Below are 18,551 nucleotides of genomic sequence, written 5' to 3'. Positions count from 1 at the left end.
GCCTTTGCGTTGGCACCTTCCTCCCGTCTGTCTGGGCGCGCCACCCGCCGCCGCCCTCTTTCCATCCGTTTCATTCATTTGATTTTCAGCACTGCGCGATTTGATTTGTGAGCGAGCGATCCGTGACACGCATTTGACGGGTAGTGAGCCCGACTGTAATGCATGAACTGAACCTAGGAACCACCTGACCAAATTGCAGTTGCGCCGCAAAGTGTGCGCGCAGCCCTCACTCCTCGTCCTCCTCCCACATCGCCGCCAGCTCCTCGTCCTGCCCAAAGAAGGCGCCCGCCAGGGTGATGAGGATGTTGAGGTGCGGCAGCAGCGGGTCGGCGGGCGCCGCATCCACGCACAGCGCCGCTCGCTGCTGCGCGCACAGGCGCAGGAGCTGGCGGTACAGCGCGCAGGTGCCTGCGGGCGGGCAGGCAGGCAGGGAAGAGGAGCGGGCAGGCAGGGTGGTGGAGGGGCAGAGGGGCGACAGCCAGGGGAGCCGCCCATGTGGGGAGCGGGATCTCCAGCCTGGGCACAGACACGTGGGGTGGCTGCACCGCCATTCGGCCCACTGTGGCCCAGCCGGGCGCACGCACCTGCATGCAGCGGCTTCTCTATGCGTGCCGACAGGGCGTAGAGGTGCGCCGCCGCCTCGGGCGCCAGCCGCTCGCACCGCACCGCCTCGCGCATGGCGCTGTGCAGCTGGCGCCGCACCTGGAGCTGCGCGGGCGGGGAGGGGAGCGCAGCGGGGGGGCATGGAGCCGGCATGGAAACACAGGGCTGGCCGTAGGGTGTGAAGGACCCCTAGCAGGACAACAAGGCCAGCAGGTACGGTGCGCCGCCGTGCCCGCCAGGTGCCATGGTATCCGCAGGCCTGCCAGGACCAGCCCCCTCTGGCCCGGCAGCTGCTGATGCACCTGGTCCAGCCCCTGCAGCTGCTGCAGCTCCGGCATGCAGGCCGAGGGCGGGTCCAGGCTGAGCGCCGCCAGCTCAGCCTGCACCGCCGCATCCGGGCCGCCGTCGCCGCCCGCCAGCCCCGCCGCTGCCTGCGCGCTGCTCAGCTCATACTCCCTGCACACCCCGCCACGGCGCAGCAGGGGATGGGGTGTGACACCATTTAGCCCAGCACATAAAGCTCTGCAGAAGCCAATCCCACATGCACGGCGGCAGTGATACGCCACACAGCGAGCAGCAGCACGCCCAGCCCGCTGACCGTTTAGACCCCCATTTTCCCCACACTATTCAAACACAGGCCCCCACCTGCAACCCCCACCCACACACCTCTGCAGCCGGCGGCGCAGCTGGGCAAACTGGTGGAGGAAGTCTCGGGTCCATGCGGCGCTGGGCTTGAGCGAGGGGTGGCAGGGCGCCACCCCCGGGTCAGCCGCCAGGTAGGCGCTGCTGTAGTGCTCCCTGCACTGCACCCGCTCCTGCCGCTGCCGCTCCGCGTCCTGCCGCTGGCTGTGCGGGGCGTCGGCCGCGTGCTGCTGGCGGTGGGCTGCTGCTGCCGGCGGCGGCGGCGGCGCGGCGGACACGTCTGGCAGCTGTCGCGCCTCGTACCTGCGGGGGCTTTGGCGAGATAGATCGTGGTGTGTGTGCAGCAAGATGTGAGGCAGAGAGGCGCCAGCGCACCAGGCAGGCAGGCCCCGACGTCCATCCGGGGCAGCCAGGGATGGCGCCGCGCCCCACCTGCACCCGGAACAGCATGCACGCCGCGGCCCCTCCCCCTGCACACACGCAGGCAGGCGGGGGTGCGCACCTGACGCGCCTCAGGTACTCCTCCACCGTCTGCGGCTCCCCCTCCTCCCAGCGGGGCTCCCCCGCCTCCACGGGCAGGCACTGATAGATGCCAAACTCGCGCCGGTCGTCCTCCTCGCTGCTGCTGCCCTCCTCCTCCTCCTCCTCTTCGCCCTCCTCGACCTCCTCCTCCTCCCCCTCTTCCACATACACGCCTTCCTCCTCCGTCACTGCATGGCCAACACCAGCGCCTGAGCTGGGAGTGGGCACCGACGGGCGGCGACCGGCGGCGGCGGGGCGGGACCTGCTGCCGGCAGCGTTCCCCTCGCTCGTAGCAGCTGTGCTCACCCTCATCGCCCATTTCAGCGTCTTCTGGGCCCTCGAGCTGCATGCCTGCCTCAACAAAGAGTGGTGTATCCACATCCGTCTGCATGTGCGCAGGCGGTGGTTTCCGGCCGCCTAGCGAGGTATGGATTGAAAATGCAGATGTGCAACCGATTGAAGGAGCGCACAAGTGGTGACACGCGTCCTGTTCTTGGTGGCGCCTCCAGGTGGCGGGAAGCCCGTCAACTGAAACCGGGACCCCATGCAGCATTCAAGTCCTTAGCCTAGTGCCATCGATCCAAGTGCACTGCCAACGCTCCCGCTGCTCGCCTGGCTATGCTGGTTCCCCTGGCGTCTGCAATAGCTGCCTAGAATGCCTGTGGTTGATCTCGATCACTCGCAGCGGCAGGTGCAACTGTCGGTGGATGAGGCGCTCACGGCCTGTGGCGAGTTTTCGCGCGGCCAACAACTGCAGCTCCTGCTGGTGAGTTTCGCCTCCTCCAGCCTCCGCCACGCCTCTGGGGCTCTGCCTGAGCTCCCGGAGCAGCGCCCCCGCCACAAAGCAGCCGGCGGTGGCGGTAGGGCGCCCGCCGCGGTTACTCGGTCGCCTGCAGACCACGAGCAATGCCGGGCCGGGCCTGGCCTGCCCTCCTCTTGTGCAATGTGCAGGTCGGCGCCTCCTGGTGCTTGGCGGCGCTGCACACGCTTGTGGCCACTGTGACGTCCTGCTTCGACCCGCTGCGGCGGCCCGGCGAGGTGGTGTGCGTCAAGCCGGACGATGCCGCCTGCACCGCCGCCCTGGCCCAGGGCAACGTTTGCAGCCTGCCGCGTGAGGCCTGGCAGTGGAGGGAGACGTGAGTGTGTGGTGCGGGACAAAGGGCTGGGATGCGCGGCAGCAGGGGCATGCCGTGCTGGCTGCTGGTGCAGCGGCCTGGCAGGCGTGGCGCCCCCAACCGCCCCCTGCCTGCCTGCCTCCCGCGCTGTGCAGGGGCGGCTCCCTGGTTTCCGAGTTCGACCTGATCTGCAGCCGCCGCTGGCTGCTCTACTTCCAGACCTCCGCATACTTCGTCTCGCTGCTGGCGGGGTGTGTGGCGTGGCAGGTGTCTGCCGAGCGATACGGTGCGAGGGGCGGGGCGGGGCGGATTGCGCAGCGGGCTGCGCAGCGCGGCACGTGGGCGCCTGCCACCCACAGCGGGCCAGACCCCTCACCTGCCTGCACCCCTGGCTGTGCATCGTCACTCGCCGCTGCAGCCGCGGCCCTCCACGCTCTGTGCCTCTACCCCCTTTGCCCCACACCCTGCGCCGCCCTGCCGCAGGCCGCCGCCGGCTGCTGTACACCGGGGCTGGTCTGTGCGGCGTGGCCAGCCTCATGGCCTCCACCGCCCCCTCCCTCTGGACCTACCTGGCCTTCCGCTGCGCCAGCGGCGCCGCCAGCGGCGGCATGGCGCTGGCCGCCTTTGTGCTGGCCACCGACCTGGCGGGGCCCGGCTGGCGCGGCTTTGTGGGCCTCCTCATCAACCACTTCTTCTCGGGTGGGCGCCTGGCTGCGCGTGTGGTGGTGGTGCTGGCTCGTAGCTGCACCCGCCGGCAGCACATCGATGGCTTCTCCTTTGCCCTGCCCTGCCCCCGCACGCAGTGGGCGCCTGCGCGGCCACGCTGCTGGCGTGGTGGGTGCCCAGCTGGCGCTGGCTCACCTTCCTGTGCGGCCTCCTCTCCCTGGCCTACCTGGCCACCTGGTCCCTGGTCACAGAGAGCCCCCAGTGGCTGCTGCTGCACGGCCGCAAGGTGCGGCGCCGCACGTGCCGCGCCCCGGTTGCCGCCGATCTCGCGGCAGCCCGCGCCGCTGCCGGGCTGGTGTGGAGCCACCCGGCTCGGCGCTGCATCCTGCTGCACAGCACAAGCGCCCTGCTCTCCTCGGCTGCCTGCAGCACGCATGTGACCTCCCCGCTCCTCCCCCTGCCCATGCTTGCCGGCGTGCAGGGCGAGGCCACCGCAGCGCTGGCTGCCATCGCGTTTGCCAACGGCACGCGGCCGCCGGAGCATCCGCTGGCAGATCCCACGGCGGTGCTGGGCAACACGCAGGTGCGGCTGGCGGCTTGCTAGCGCTCTAGTGTGCCTCCTGCGTCTTGGTGCAGCAACAGCATTGGCAGCACACCCCCAGCTGCAGTCTTCCCTCGACATGCCTGCCCTGGCATGCCTGGCGCTGCCCTGCCCCGCCTGCAGCGCAGCCTGCGCGACGTGCTGGGCTCCAGCCGCCTGCGCCACCGCCTGGTGCTGCTGGGCGGCGCCTGGTTTGCCGCCGCCGCCGCCTACTACGGCCTGCTGCTCATGGCCGACGGCATCAGCGGCGGCGGCGCCTCCAGCGACGATTCCGTCTACGTCACGCTGCTGTCAGCCTTTGCCTACGAGGTGCCCGGCATCGCGGCGGCGGGCCTGGCGGTGGAGCGGGCGGGGCGCAAGGCAACCACGCTGGCAGCGCTGCTGCAGGGTGGGTGGGAGGCGGGCGAGTGAGGGGGTGGGTGCGTGGGTGGGTGGCAACCTGGCGGGTGGCAGGCGGGGAGGAGCCGGTTGCCCCAGCCTCCTGCCTTGCCTCACACTCGCACGGTCCGTCGGCTCACATGCCCCCCAGCCATCCCAGCAGCTGTCGTGCTCTGCATCGAGAGCGTTGCTTGTTGCCGCGGACCCCCACCACCACCACCCGCCTGCAGCCGGTGTGTGCCTGGTTGTGTCGGCGCTGGCGCGCGGCACAGCCCAGAGGGCGCTGGTGGTGGCGGCCAGGTTTGGCCTTGCAGCGGCGTTTGCGTCCCTGTACCTTCACACCGCTGGTGAGTCGGCGGGCTGGGCCTGCCCAGCTGCCCGGCTGCCTGCCCCTGCGCCTTGCTGTCACGCGGCCTCGACCCCAATCACGGTCCGAATCTCGGTACCCCCTCCACTCCCTTATCCCCGCTTGCAGAACTGTTTCCGCTGATGGTGCGTGAGCACGGGCTGGCAGCCGCCAACGTGTTTGCCCGGCTGGGCGCGGGCGTCTCGCCGCTCTTTGCCTTCCTGCAGTACCAGCTGCGCAGCGGCTTTGTGCCGCTGCTGGTGCTGGGCTGCCTGTGCCTGGCGGCGGCGTTCCTGGCGGTGCTGCTGCCCGAGACGCTGGGGGAGAAGGCGTCCGAGACGATCCAGGAGCTGAATGTGATGCTGTCGATGAGGCGGCGCCGCTCCTGGCGCGTGGCCCTGGCGAGCATGCTGCGCCCCAGCACCAGCCAGCCCTCCCTGCAGGCGCGGTCCTCCTCCCTGCAGCAGCAGCAGCAGCCCGAGGAGATGTACGTGGCGGCGGCGCTCCCGCAGCGCACCGAGTAGAGCGTGAGTGATTCGCCCATCTGTCTACATCTGTCCCATGTTTTGTGGAGTGGCCTCCACTCTATCCTCTCCTCATTCATTCATTCCCTACCCCTGATTCATGCCTCCATCATTACACCATTGTACTCGCATTCTCAGCCCTCTGTTTTTATCGGCGTGAGCCATCCTGTGCACCCTCCGTTGCCCTTTTGGCAGTTTTTTCCAACCTTGCCCAGGCTTTGTAACCTTCTGGTGTCTGCCTCGGGAGCACGGCGATGGGCACAGCAATTCAACCACAAACTGGCGGGGCGGCGGCTTCCGGTGCTGCTGGGCGCGGCGGGAGCATGCACAGCAGCATCACATTGCGCGCTCCCGAAATTGCCGATCGTTTTAACTAGGTATGGTGGACGTCTTTACCCGGCCAGGAGCCGGGCAGGTCCCGGTCTTGCCTTCGCTTTGCTGGGTTGCTTGCGCACGGGTGTCGCCCACGCAATGGCGGCATTTGGGGATCTCCAGGAGGCGAAGGCCGAGATGTACAGCCCTGACGGGAGGCGGGGAGGGCAGGCGAGTTGCCCTCTTGCTCGCCGCGCAGCCTCCTTCCCTCTTGCGTTCAAGAACACACCACACGCCCTTGGTTTGGCCCTGATCACGTCCTGGCATTGCCGTGCAGGCCTGCGGCTTCCCCCGAGCCGCAAGTCTTTGTGGCGGTGCCGCCACCGGGTGCAGGCGCGGGCGGGCCGCCGCCGCCTGCAGCCACCTCCGTGGCCACCTCCTGGCTCACCCTCATCGTGGTGGTCGGCGTCACAGTCAGCACCGTGGCCGGCAGCTTCATCGCCTTTGTGCTTTACCTGCGGCCCGTGCTGCAAGCAGCCGAGCGGGCCACAGCGGCGGCGGAGAAGGCGGCCAAAGAGATGGAGGTGGCGGCGCAGGTGGGTGTGCTGGCGGGTGGGCCCCAGGGGGGGTCAGCAGCGTAATGCACCCGCCCTCGATCCCTGTGTTTCCTCACTCGCGCCCGCCTTCTTCCACGCCAGCTGGCCCATGCTTCTACCGCCCTGCCTGCTGCCCGTGCTGCCACCCACCCACAGCTGCCGCCCCCTGTGCGGCCGCCCGCTGTGCAGGAGATGGAGCGCACGGCGCGCATGATGCAGGAGGACATGCCGCTGACCTTCCAGGACATGCAGCGCACCAGCAAGGAGTTTGAGATCCTGGGCAAGCAGCTAAACTACATGGCGGGCGTGGTGGTGAGCTCGGCGGCGGCGGCAGCAAGGATGGCCATGGCCGGCCGCATCAACTGCAGCGGCCAGTGATATGCAGCGGACAGCCAGGGGGGCAGCGCTGGGCCCGCCTGCTTGCTCGCCAGCCTCCGCGCCGGCCCAGGCTCCTCCTTGCAAGCCCAGCACATCCCACCATGTGTTTTTTGTGTTGTTTGGCGCGCCACCGCCGCAGGTCAAGCCCGTGAGGGAGCCAGTGCAGTGGGTGGGCAAGGCCGCGGAGACTACCAGCAGCACTGTGCAGAGCGTGACGTCCACCTCCATCCGCAGGGTGGTGGATGACATCAGGTCGCTCACAAACGTGCGCTCGCTGTGCTGGAAGGCGTGTGCGCTGGGTGGGGTGGGTACGGAGTGGGGCGTGGGTGGAAGAGGGTGCTTCGCTGCCTTGGGCGCAAAGTGGAGGCTGAGGGCGGCACACGGCAAGCATGCGACTGCTCCCACCCACGCCTCAAACTGCCGCTGCAGTCGCTGACGCCCACCCTCACGCAAGTGCGCAAGCAGCTGGGGCTGGCGCTGGCTGGCAGCGGCGCGGCGTCGCGGCGGCTGGGCGCCGGCGCCGCCGAGTCTGTAGCCGCCGCCACCGCGTCGGCGTTGGGTGCCAACGGCACCCCTCGCCCCGTGTCGCGAGCAGCCGAGGTGGCGCAGCAGGCGGCGGCGGCGGCCCGGGAGGTGGCGGTGGGCAGGAGGCAGGCAGACGCGCAGCGCTGGATCTCAGCCTGGCGCTCGCGCTCGCGTGGCAACAAGAAGGCGGCGGCAGCGGCGGCGGCGCAGGATGCGGATGATGCGCGCGTGGCTGGCGCCCTAGATGCTGACATGGACCCGGAGCAGCGGCTGGCACAGGTGGGCCCGCCCTCCTGCGTGGCAGCTCTGCCCATGGCGGCCATCTGCCAGCCTGCTGCCAGCTGGCGCCCACCGGGCCAGCCCGCAAGCCTGCGGCCCCCACAAGCACCCCGCCACCGCCCCCTGCTCTGCTGCTCTGCAGGTGGGGCAGATGCTGGCGGACGGCATGCTGCAGGCGGAGCACGAGGCGGCCACTGCTGCGGTGCTCGAGGCGCTGGAGCGCGCGCAGCGGGCGGCAGAGGAGGCTGCCTCGGCCAGCGGGGCGCTGGAGGCTGCCATCAAGCAGGCTGAGAACAACGGGGCGCTGCCCTCCATGGACGAAGAGGACTAAGGGAGCCAGTCGATGCGGGCGTTGTGAGGGTGGGCAGACACCTGCTGGGTGGGGCCGCGTGGCGTGCCCCTCCCCGCCTTGCATCTACTCAGCTTGTCACATAGATGCTTACGGTTGTATCCCACACTTGTTGCTATGTTATGATGAATTGCAAACTGCTGGCGCCAAGTGCCACACACCTCAGTCAAGTCTGTAAAGTGTTGTACGAGCGAGAGCCAAGCAAATCAACATCTGGAAAAGATGGAAGCGCAGCTGTCTGGGCCTGCTGGAGGGATGGCTGCTGCTGCCAGGCTCAGCATCGGCCAGCTGCCCAGCATGAAACGTGAATGGAGGGAGGCAGCCGAGAATGCAACAGGGGCGGGGGCCGAGGCACCACCGCCATGCAGGGTCCCCTTGTGCCGCAGCATAGCGCCACAGCGCATGGGGACCAAGGGGACACCTGTGAGAGCTATGGGGCCAGGATCGGTGAGTGTGCCTGCTGAGGCAGTTGGCGTGAAGCATGGGGGGCAGGCCCCTCAGGAGAACTGGAAGTTGGGCACGCTGGGGTTGGCGCCGCCCCACATGCTGCCGGCGGTGGTGCGCACGTTGTTGTACAGGTCCTGCGCGCCGTTGCCCACAGTGCTCAGCACGCCCTTCACCTCCTCAGTGATCTGCGGGGCGGGAAGAAGAAGCGAGGCGCCCATCAGCCCGGATCCGGAATCCAGGCAAGCAAGCAACTCGAGGAGCTGGTAGTGCAGCTGGAGCAGCACCACTCGCCTTGGCGATCAGGCTGTTCATGTCGGGCGCCTGGGTGCCGTCAAACACAAACATCACCTTCTCCACCGACTCGCCAAAGGTCTTGGTCACCTTGCACTCCTTGGACTTGAACCTGCAAGGGGGTGGGAGGCGGAGGCGTTGGGGTGCAGGCGGGAAAGGAAAGGGTCGGTGCAGCACCGCCCCCTTTGCCCTGCTCACGCTGGCGCCTTGTGGTACTTGGAGGTGAAGTTGGCGGGGGTCTTTTCATAGAAGATGGAGGGCTGGGTGCAGTTGAGCACCTGCGAGTTGGTAGGCGGGAGGGTGCTCAAGGGGCCTTGCAGCAGCGCTGCCGTGCACGTATGCCACCTCTGAAGATGTGGGCACTACTTTGCTGCTGGGGTCTCGCCAAGCGGCACAGCATGGTAGCACAGGCCTGCCTGCTCAGCCGGCACGCCCTCCCACCTTCTCGCCCTCCTCCATCCACTGGGTCTCATTGAAGGAGCAGCCGCCCAGGGAGAAAGTGACGGACATGGAGTGGCCGGTGAAGGTGGCGGGCACCTTGACGCCTGCAGAGAGTTTAGGATGAGATACTCATGAATGGGGTCGCTGGGATGGGGTGGCCGCCCCAGGGGCAAATGTGTCGAAGAGAGAAGTTCCCGGCCGGCAGCAGCGGCGAGCGGCACCCGCCCCACTCACTGGGGGTGAAGCTGGCTGGCTTGCAGTACTGCGCCTCGAAGGCGGCCACAGCTGCCTCAGCCTGCGAGCCGGCGTTGGCATAGGCGGCGGCAAGGGTGCTCTGAAGCGTGTTGAGGCCCGACTGCACCGTGGTGAACGTCGTCTTGGCGGCATTCACCAGCTCCGCCTTGGGGGCCAGCACGCTGCGCACCGCATCTGCAATGTGTTGGGGACCCGCAGGAAAGTCGGTGTGAAACCACAGCCCGTGTGTTTTGGGTCTCCTGCGGGCCATGCAGCAGAAGAGCAAGGGACAGGCACCCCCAGCCAGCTGCGCGGCCTGCCCACCGGCGATAGCCTGATCTAGCGTGGCATCCGTGGCCTGCACGCTGCTGGCAAGGCCGCACAGCGCAAGCGCCAGCAGCACTGCGAAACTGAAGCGCATGATGTTCAAGACGGGAGGTGAAGGGCTGGGAAGGGCCGGGGAGGCGATCTCCGGCAGCTGCAAGGCGTTGATCAGGGCGGGATGCGGGTTGTCTGCTATTTTTCGCAAGGTTTGACCAAGCAGTACTGCCAGCATGTACCTGCACCCGCCAGCGCTGGCGCCAGCCAGAGGATATGAATGGGAATCGTTTCGCGTAATTTGAATTGGAACTCAAGTGTGCTTGTAACTTTCTGGGAGGGTGCTGGCCTTCTGATGCTTCACCTCTGCCCAGATGGCGGCGATGGGCGCCGACTGGCCACTTTGGGGTGCTGCGTTGCGGTCAATGGCACAGCCCCCAGTGTTTCCAGATCGTTTGGTTGCAAGAAAGATTCGAAAGGGTCAAGATGATTACAGGATGGTTTTCCCGGCTGTTCCGAAGCTGGCGCCCAAGTCCGCCGCTCGCTTTTCCAGCGCAGGTTGCCGGGCGCAGGCTTGTGTCACCCGGTGCGCAGGCCTGGCTCCCATGCATTCTGTTGTCAATTCGAATCCAGGCTATTCTGTGATAATCTCACATCCATGCGTGCTTTGCTACGCCATGCGGGCAGCAGGATGCAATCGACTGTTTCCAGGCACAGAAGTACGCCGACAGTCCCGCCAGCACAGCAGGCTCAGCACATGGCGGGCCGTGGATTTCAAGGCGCGAGGCAGCCGTGCCCCTGTTATCCCTCTCTTTGTAGAAGCCTCTGCCTTCCCACACCTTACACGGGAAGATGGCTTGCGGCAAGCTGGTCGTGCTGATGGCGTTGTGCCTTCTCGGCACAGGGGCACGCGCCGTGGACACGGGCGTCGCCTCCACAGCCACCGCAACCTCCTTGCTGAGCGGCATGATGCCACAGGGCGGCATGGTCGCCTCGGTGAAGGTAAGCGGCGGGCAGCCGCGGGCGCCTCGGGGTCTCCCATGAGTCCCCCGAGGCACCCCACTGCCACTGTCGCCGGCCTGCATCCGTGGGCAGGACATCCTCAGTGGTGTGAACCTGCCTCGACTTGATCACAGCAATGCCACCACTGCCCGTCTAACCGACCTCCCGCCCTGCCGCCCCTCCCCGGCCCGCTTGTTGCCTGCCCGCAGTCTGCCCTGGCCGCCTCCATGGCGCCCATCTCCGCCAGCGTGGACCAGCTGCACGCGGCCCTGAACACCAAGTACGCTGCAGTGGCCGAGGAGCTGGAGACGGTGGTGGCCGCCGCCGAGGCGCAGTACTGCACGCCAGCCTCCTTCAGCCCCAGTGAGTTGGGAGCACGAGCCGCTCTCCCTGCCTTGGTGGAAGTGGCATGGATGCCAGCTGCCTGCCGCCGCTGCCCCAGCCCCAGCCTGAACTGCGGGCGCCACTTGTTGCTCATCCCCGCGTGTCGTGCTGCCCTTCTCTGCAGGCGTCAAGGTGCCTGCCTCTTTCACCGGCAGCTCCATGTCTGTCACCTTCTCCCTGGGCGGCTGCTCCTTCAACCGGACCCAGTGGATGGAAGACGGCCAGAAGGTAGGGGGGTTGCGCCTGCACAGCTACATCCTGCGCTGGATCTGCCCCTTGCACAACCTCCTGATCCTCTGCTCCTGCCCGCCTGCTCGCCTGCCCGCAGGTGCTCAACTGCACCGAGCCCTCCATCTTCTACAGCAAGAACCCCGCCAACTTCACCTCCAAGTACCACAAGGCGCCAGCGTGAGCAGGCGCAGGGGCCAGTGCTGCACCCACCCTTTCCTTTCCCGTCTGCTCCCCAACCCTCCGCCTCCCCCCCCACCCTCTTGCAGGTTCAAGTCCAAGGAGTGCAAGGTGCCAGGCAAGACCTTTGGCGAGTCGGTGGAGAAGGTGCTGTTTGTGTTTGACGGCACCCAGGCGCCCGACATGAACAGCCTGATCGCCAAGGCGAGTGGTGCCGGCGGCTGCTCTTGGTGCCTACGGCTGTCATCCTCCCGTCGCCCTGCTCCCGACTCCTGCCTCTCCTGCTGCTGTGCCCTGCAGATCACTGAGGAGGTGAAGGGCGTGCTGGGCACTGTGGGCAACGGCGCGCAGGACGTTTTCAACTCTGTCAAGTCTGGCATGGCTGGCTTGCTGTCTTAGGCGGCGGCGGCAGAGGTGGCACCAATGCGCCACCAGCACAATTGTTTTCTCACCGATTCCTTCCCTTCATCTCATAACTATTCTTGTGGTGACTAGTCAGCCTCTCTAGCCTGCTTTTTTGTGGCAAGACCCCCTCTTGTGTTGAACCTTGTAAATGGCACTTCGTTTGAAACGACTCAGCGCTACCGAGCGAACTGTTCACAGCCAGCCAACCAAGCAGAAGAAGCAGAAGTGTGAACTGTCGTTGCAATGCTCCCTGAGCGGCGACAGCTTCAACGTTTGATGCCTGTCTGATCACACCCGAGCGGCGCCTGCGCCTCGCCCGCCTGGCACTGACGTGGCGGCACTTCGACTGTCTGTTCCGTCAGGACGTGCTCATCGACCAGGCGCCCTCTTGTTGCCCTCGTACTGAGTGCACGAGTGTTTAGAAAGCGCTGGTAAGGGCAGGCGCGTTAAACAGCCAGCCGAGAGGCCCTAGAGACGTTGGACAGCGCCCTGTTTGCCCTAAGCGCCCCGCCATTCACCCCCGAAACCCTGTGTCGAGCGATCAAGGTGCCGGGAGAGCGTTCAAGAGCCGCACGAGGCCAACCCGACTGTACTTTGTGCCTCACTCCTTTTCACCCTCTGCTGCACCCCACTGCCGCTCTCTGTGCTGCCTGCCGCAGCCAGAATCACTGGTGGTGGCTGCACAAGCTCTGGCGTGATCAGTTGAGGTGCCTCAGCCATGCAGCTCGAGGCGCCGCAGGCGGGGCTGGAGGCAGAGGATGCCGCGCACTACTGGTCGCCGCCAGCCCCGTCCGGCGGCCTCCCTGCGCAGGCGCCACCCGCCCCGCTGGGCCCACAAATGAAGGGCCCAGCAGCCCCCCTTGGCAATGCTTTGTTTCCGTCTGTGGTGCGCCGCCTCTCGCAAGCGTTGCCCTCCATCGCCGCCGACTTGCTGCGCGGTGCCAGCGACGAGGCTTTTCTGGACGGGATCATGTGAGGGCGATACCTGCCTCTCTGCCCGCCCGCCAGCCAGCCAGCCCGCCAGCCACCCGCTTGCTCATGGCAATGGCATGCGTTGCCTCTCTCACCCGTGTGGCATGGGGTGCCCACCCACCTCCCTCCCCGCCCTGCAGGCAGCTGGAGAGCGCCGGCGCGGAGCCGTCTCTGGGCCAGCTGGAGCGGCTGTTTGCCGGCCAAGATGGCGACGAGCTGCTGGCGGCGCAGGCAGGCTGCCTTCTGCTAAGGCTGGGCCCGCATCCTGTTGTGCTGGGCCCCCGCTCCTCGTCGCTGCTCCTCTGCACCAGGTGCTGCACCCCCATGCTCACCTGCCCGCCGCCCCCGGTGCCGCAGTTTGACGCCCTTATTTCACCAGACACGGGCGAGAACGCCACGCCGCCCAGGGCCGCTGCCCCACTCACCGAGGAGGCGGCGCACACAGGTGAGGCGCAGCCTCAGCCCTGCCCAACCAGTGCAAGGGGCACCCCATGGCTGGCCAGGGCCCACCGCTGTTTTGCAAAGCAACACTGAGGCTTGCCTGATGCACCTGCCCACCTGTCCTCCCCACCCAGCTGCAGTGCGAGCCCTGCCAAGCCAAGTTGCACTCGCCGAGGCGGCAGCCGCCCGCAGCCTGCTGGCGTCGCTGGAAACTCCGTCTGCTGCAGCACCAGGCGGCAGGGCTGCCAGGCGCCAGCAGGCTGCGGCCCTGAAGCAGCAGCAGCAGCAGCAGCAGCAGTATGCGCAGATGCAGGCGCAGTACCAGCAGTACCAGCAGTACATGCAGCAGCAGCAGATCCTGCTGGGGCACCAGATGGCGACCGGCCTGGCCGGCCTCCAGCCGCCGGCCCACCTGCCGCATGCCACCCCAATGTACCAGGCAGGCCCTGCTTTTCTGCGGGCGCTGTTGGTGCTTTCTCATGCGACACATGCCTCCCAGTTGAACCACACCTCCTTGACACCCGCGCCCCCTCTGGTCCCCTGTCGTTTCGCAGGCGGTGATGACCCCGGTGTTTGTTGATCCACGCACCGGCAGGGTGCTGCAGGCGGCCGGGCAGGCGGTGACCACCCTGCACCCGGTGAGGTGTGAAGCTACACCCCATTCCCTGTCAGGCCGCACTCTGTCAGGTGCTGCCATCCTGGGTCGCTGCCGCAAGCCACACCACCCCCCTACCAGCTGTCCCCTGCAGGGTGCCTTTTCGGGGCAGCAGCTGGTGCTGGCGCCACACCGGGGCCCCTCGGTCCCTGACTCTGCCTCCCCTGCCGCCAGCTTCCCTTCGGTGGGAGCAGCGGCGACGTCTGCCGCAGCGGGCGCCACCAACCCAAAGGCAGCGAAGCGCAAGCGGGAGCCCAGAGGTGCTCACTTGCTCTCTCTGCCCACGCAACCACCAACAGGCACCGTGCCAACCAGCCTCATTCATCAGTGGACCCCGTCGAATGTCTGCTGCTGCTACCTGTGATTGCTTGCAGGCAGCACATCTAGACCAGCGGCAAGCGGAAGCGCGCCACGGGATGGCTCCGCCCAGGAGCGCCCCACGCAGCTGGGGCCAGGCTTCCTTGTGGAGTGAGCAGGGCTGCCGCCGCCTGCAAATTGGCAGCACCAAACCACCAGATCAGGATGGCAACCTGCTGCGGCGCCGCACCCGAGCTGCAACGTGCTGCACTGCTGCCTGTGCTGCTGCCGCGCTGTGCAGCGCCAAGACCGGCTGCGTGCTGCGCCCCGGCCCCGGCATGGCGGCGACCGCCGTGCAGAGCAGGCAAGCGCAGGGCACGCCATGCCCAGTGCGGTGGTAGGAGAGCGCTGTGATGTGCCCGTGCATGAGCTCCCGTCAGCTTCCCACGACCAGGGCTAGCCATCGCCTGCTTCCTTGCAGGGAGCTGCCAGCCGTCCGCAGCCTGTTTGAGGCGCATGCCGCCACCCCCTTCAGCCCCTCAGGGTCCCCTGCCGGGCACCCCAGCCTGCCACTGGCCGCAGCGCCCTCGCCGCCGCTCCACCTGGTCGGCCAGCAGGAGCGGGCGGCGCAAGCTGGGGCAGCAGCCCTGCGGCTGGTGCAGAGCACACCTGTGCCACATGAGGCGGCGGCGCAGCTGCTGGCTGAGCTGGCGCCCGAGGCGCGTTTCGCCTCCTCCCCGGGACCAGGCCACTCTGAGACAGCAGCAGGCGGCGGACCCTCCCAGGGCCTGCCTCGGCAGGCACAGCAGCCATCTGGAGCACAGTCGAGGGCAGGCCCGGGAGGAGGTGGCAAGGCACAGGCAGCACCCTCAGCAGGCACCCGTGGTGGTGGTGGAGGTGCCACGGCAGGCAGGGCGGGCGCCCAGCCTCCACAGGTGCTGCTGCCGCCGTGGCCATTGCCCCATGCACCCTCGCTGGCTTCCATGCGACCAGGCCTCTCTTGCTGCTCTGATCAACCCGCGCCTCCCGCCCACCACTGCACACTTGCAGGCCGGGTTTGGGAGCATCCTGCGGGGAGTGGCACGTGAGCTGCAGAGCGCCGCCTCTGAGCCGCTGCCTTGTCCTGTGGGCAACACTGAGAGCAGCCTGAGGGCGGTGAGTAGGGGCGGGGCAGCAGCATGCCTGTTCAAGCGCTGCCATGCACGGTGCCATGCGGCGCAACTGCTGCTCTTTAGCCACCGGGCCAACCCAGCACCTGCCACTGCAGCCGGAGATGCGGGGCGTGAGGCGGGACCTCAACTCCCTCACTTGGGATGCCTTCCTGGAGTCACCCGCCACGCAGCAGGCGCCAGCTGACATGGCGCAGGCGGGCTCATTCATGGCCGGCTTCAAGCAGGTGGGGGACTGTGCTGCCTCTTACCGCACTCGTGACTGCCCTGCCAACCAACCACTGCACAGTGTGTGAGCGCTGCTGGCCCTTGCCCGACCCTCTCAGCCGCCAACCCTAGTCGACTGCTTCCCTGGTATGCTGGCTGCTGGCGCAGGAGGCGCTGTGGCTGGGCAAGTTCCCCACGCGCGAGGCGGCAGGCAGGGCGGTGGACCTTGCGGCGCTCAAGCTGCTGGGCAGGGAGGCGCAGGTGGTTGGTGCTGGCTGGCTGGCTGGCTACCTCATTTGCCGTGCCTCCTGGGACCAGCCCGAAGCTTGGCACATGAAGCAGCCTCCAATGGGTTGCAACTGACCAGCCCGCGGCATGCCTCGCCTCCTGCTTTCAGACCAACTACCCCATGGCCACCTACCAGCGCCACCTGGCCACGCTGGAGGCGCACTCGGGAGAGGCGGTGGTGGCGGCGATCCGCAAGGATGCCCACATGGCCTGCTGCCGCACCTCCAAGTGAGCGCGGGGGGCGCTGCCAGGGCGCGCGTAGCATGTTCGCCGTGCCTGTGCATGTACGCCCTCTGCTACACTGGCTGCTGCCGCCAGAGTGCACCTTCCCTCCATCACATGCACGCCCATACCGACCCGCTGCATTCAGGTTCAAAGGCGTGCGGCGGGTGGGCCCCGGTCTGTACCAGGCCAGGCTGCCGCCGCCCCTGAAGCAGCGGGACGACGGCCCTGCCGCGGTGCCTGGAGCGGGTGCAGGCAACCCTGCAGTGCCTGGTGCTGCGGCGCTGCCCCAGCTCACGCCAGCCCAGCTGCAACTGTACCAGCAGGGGCAGCTGCTGCCGCTGCTGGGGCACCAGGACGGGCAGCTGCCCTCGCCCGTGCTGCCCGTAGTGGGGGCGGGACAGGGCGTGTGGGGAGATGAGCAGCTGGCGCAGGACCTGCTGCCGCTGGGCTGGGATGCGCAGCTCTGGCAGGACCTGGCGCCAGGACTGGATGAGCAGCAGCAACCGGAGTAGGTTAGTCAGCGGCGGGAAGAGCGGTCTTTTCATCACTGCGAATGGGCGCAGTGGCACTATCTCTTTGCCGCAAGGCTGATCTCAGTTAACTCTGCCAAACCTTTTCTACCGTGTGGAAAGCTCAACATGGGCAAACTCGTGACCACCGATTCCAGTTTTTTCCTGCGCCCACCGCGTCAGCGTCAAACCTGTTGAATTCACTATCACAACCTTGCATGCACCGACTCAGTCATCCTATTCTTCGTTGTTGTCATTAGGCGGAGGGGCAAACTTTTGAGTGCCTGGACCCTGGCTGTCCCATGCGTACGTGCCCCCCTCTCCCTCATGCCTGATCAGATACCTGAGCTCAGCCAACCCAATTCCTTGTCTCCCTGCCTATGCGCTGGCATTGCCGCAAACTGCCGGACTGCTGTTTAGCGCATCAGTGGCCATCATAATGCATTAAATGTATGTACCGCCAGAGCAGCAAGGCCGGCCTCACTCCTGGTACACCACAATTTCAAAGTTTTTCAGGCGGATGTCGATATCTGCTGCCGCCCCGCCGCCGCCGCTGCCCGCCAGCAGCGCCTGCGCCTGCTCGCTGGTGGCAAACAGGCGGCTGGCGGCATCCCAGCTGGCCAGCCCCGCCACGATGTTGCCGTCAGAGTCCAATCCCATGCGCAGCCTGGGCGGCAGCGCCTGCGTGCCGGACTCAGCTGCATCGCCGGAACCAGAGCCGCTGCGGGGCGGTGCGTCCCTGCCGTTGCTGCTGCTATTGCGGACGGAGCTGCCGCCGCTGCCGCCGCTGCCTCCTGTGCCCCGCACCATGGTTTCTCCCCATGCCACCATGGCAGCCTGCGTGAGGGCGACCACGGAAGGGTCTGGGGCGCTGCCCACGGCACAGATGGCATCCATCACTCCGCCACGGCTGCCCAGGAACTGCGGGCGGCGGCAAGGAGGAGGAGGAGGGAGGGGTGGAAGGAGGGGCAGCTTGCTTAGCGAGGCTCTCATGCCCGCCAGCCCCGTGGGGGTGCACCAGAAGGCCAGCGCTGGCTGGGGCCAGCGAGGGGCGCACCTGGAAGTGCCCGGCGTTGCGGATCACCACCTCCCAAGCGGGAGCAGAGGCGGCTGCAAAGTAAACCGAGTAATTGCTGTCTGCAGGTTGGGGCAGAGAGGCGGGAAGCCGGGGTGTGGGGTGGGGAGGGGGGCAGGGGCAGGGAACAGTGAGGTCTCCGAGCATCAGAGGAGCGCAAGGCAGCTCCGAACATGCCCGCTGCTCTCCAACAGAGCTCCCCGCACGGCACGCGGCAGCAGCAACCGTGAAGCAGCGGCGGCGCCTGCGCTGCGCTCTTGCCTGCCGGCACGCAGTCGCCGCCCAGCCCGCTGCCCACCACCGCCAGCGGCAGGGAGCGGCCCTGGGCGCCCAGCCCCTCCAGGCCCGCCACCGCAGAGGGGTAGTCGGGGCCCAGGGGCGCATACACGGTGATATCCACGGGGTCCAGCAGGAACAGCGCCTTGACACGCTCGTCGCTCAGCGCGGCCAGCGTGCTGCAGGGGGCAGGTGCATCGGTGCGAGAGGGTGTGGGGCTAAGTTTCAAGGCGTCAAGGCCTGCGCTGGTCCGGACACCCGGCCAGGGCCGGCACATAGTGCAGCACGCCGCCTCGGCGACCGTCCCCGGCCCGCGCCGCCGCCTCGCCGCCGCCACCACCCGCCGGCGCCGCACCTGAGCTTGCCGCCGCGCGAGTGCCCGCACAGGTACACTCTGGAGGTGTCTGCCAGCTGGCGCAGCAGCGGGTCGGCGCCGCACCAGTCCACGATCTCCCGCAGGAAGGCCACGCACAGAGTGTCGCTCATGGGCTCCAGCGCCGTCTCCTTCTTGTCCCACAGCACCACTGTGTACCCCCAGCTGGCCAGCCGCTCGGCATAGGCGGTGTACTGGTCGGAAGCCAGCAGGAAGCCGCTGGTGATGATGGCCAGAGGGAAGGGAGGCTGCAGCAACGCCATAACAGGGGGGGGGGGGGGGGGGGGGGGTTTTAACT

At 67.4% G+C, this 18,551-nt stretch overlaps 5 protein-coding genes across 5 annotated transcripts in view; 3 read left to right on the top strand and 2 right to left on the bottom strand.

The window, feature by feature from the left end:
- Nucleotides 1-226: 226 nt before the first annotated feature.
- CHLNCDRAFT_142296 (expressed protein) lies at nt 227-2,116 on the bottom strand (the record flags this gene model as incomplete). The annotated part of the gene is made up of 6 exons (XM_005850091.1): nt 227-408; nt 585-708; nt 906-1,059; nt 1,270-1,548; nt 1,748-1,955; nt 2,074-2,116. The coding sequence occupies 6 exons, from the start codon at nt 2,114-2,116 to the stop codon at nt 227-229; spliced, it is 990 nt and encodes a 329-aa protein (XP_005850153.1).
- A 306-nt stretch (nt 2,117-2,422) lies between these two features.
- CHLNCDRAFT_142295 (hypothetical protein) lies at nt 2,423-5,397 on the top strand (the record flags this gene model as incomplete). Its single annotated transcript, XM_005850341.1, has 9 exons — nt 2,423-2,533; nt 2,719-2,903; nt 3,038-3,168; nt 3,366-3,581; nt 3,686-3,834; nt 4,030-4,131; nt 4,273-4,537; nt 4,758-4,874; nt 5,003-5,397. The coding sequence occupies 9 exons, from the start codon at nt 2,423-2,425 to the stop codon at nt 5,395-5,397; spliced, it is 1,671 nt and encodes a 556-aa protein (XP_005850403.1).
- A 471-nt stretch (nt 5,398-5,868) lies between these two features.
- Nucleotides 5,869-7,818, top strand: CHLNCDRAFT_142294 (hypothetical protein; the record flags this gene model as incomplete). Its single annotated transcript, XM_005850340.1, has 6 exons — nt 5,869-5,909; nt 6,047-6,305; nt 6,495-6,617; nt 6,823-6,948; nt 7,113-7,487; nt 7,630-7,818. 6 exons carry the CDS (start codon nt 5,869-5,871, stop codon nt 7,816-7,818), a joined length of 1,113 nt encoding a protein of 370 aa, XP_005850402.1.
- A 4,666-nt stretch (nt 7,819-12,484) lies between these two features.
- On the top strand, nt 12,485-16,532 carry CHLNCDRAFT_142291 (hypothetical protein; the record flags this gene model as incomplete). The annotated part of the gene is made up of 13 exons (XM_005850339.1): nt 12,485-12,738; nt 12,879-13,183; nt 13,320-13,648; nt 13,734-13,817; nt 13,929-14,094; nt 14,209-14,302; nt 14,433-14,528; nt 14,613-14,787; nt 15,182-15,286; nt 15,399-15,527; nt 15,676-15,768; nt 15,905-16,023; nt 16,166-16,532. 13 exons carry the CDS (start codon nt 12,485-12,487, stop codon nt 16,530-16,532), a joined length of 2,316 nt encoding a protein of 771 aa, XP_005850401.1.
- A 477-nt stretch (nt 16,533-17,009) lies between these two features.
- The window catches only part of CHLNCDRAFT_50739 (hypothetical protein), a gene marked incomplete at both ends in the record, with an annotated part of 1,934 nt that continues 392 nt past the window's right edge, over nt 17,010-18,551 (bottom strand). The window contains 4 exons of the mRNA XM_005850090.1: nt 17,010-17,450; nt 17,587-17,666; nt 17,830-18,059; nt 18,236-18,501. Of these exons, the coding sequence (XP_005850152.1) occupies nt 17,010-17,450; nt 17,587-17,666; nt 17,830-18,059; nt 18,236-18,501 (1,017 nt within the window). The remainder of the gene's footprint in view (nt 17,451-17,586; nt 17,667-17,829; nt 18,060-18,235; nt 18,502-18,551) is intronic.

This window comes from Chlorella variabilis (assembly GCF_000147415.1).
Source record: "Chlorella variabilis unplaced genomic scaffold CHLNCscaffold_4, whole genome shotgun sequence".
In the NCBI taxonomy this organism is placed as follows: Eukaryota; Viridiplantae; Chlorophyta; class Trebouxiophyceae; order Chlorellales; family Chlorellaceae; genus Chlorella; species Chlorella variabilis.
This window is presented reverse-complemented; position numbering and strand designations above follow the sequence as displayed.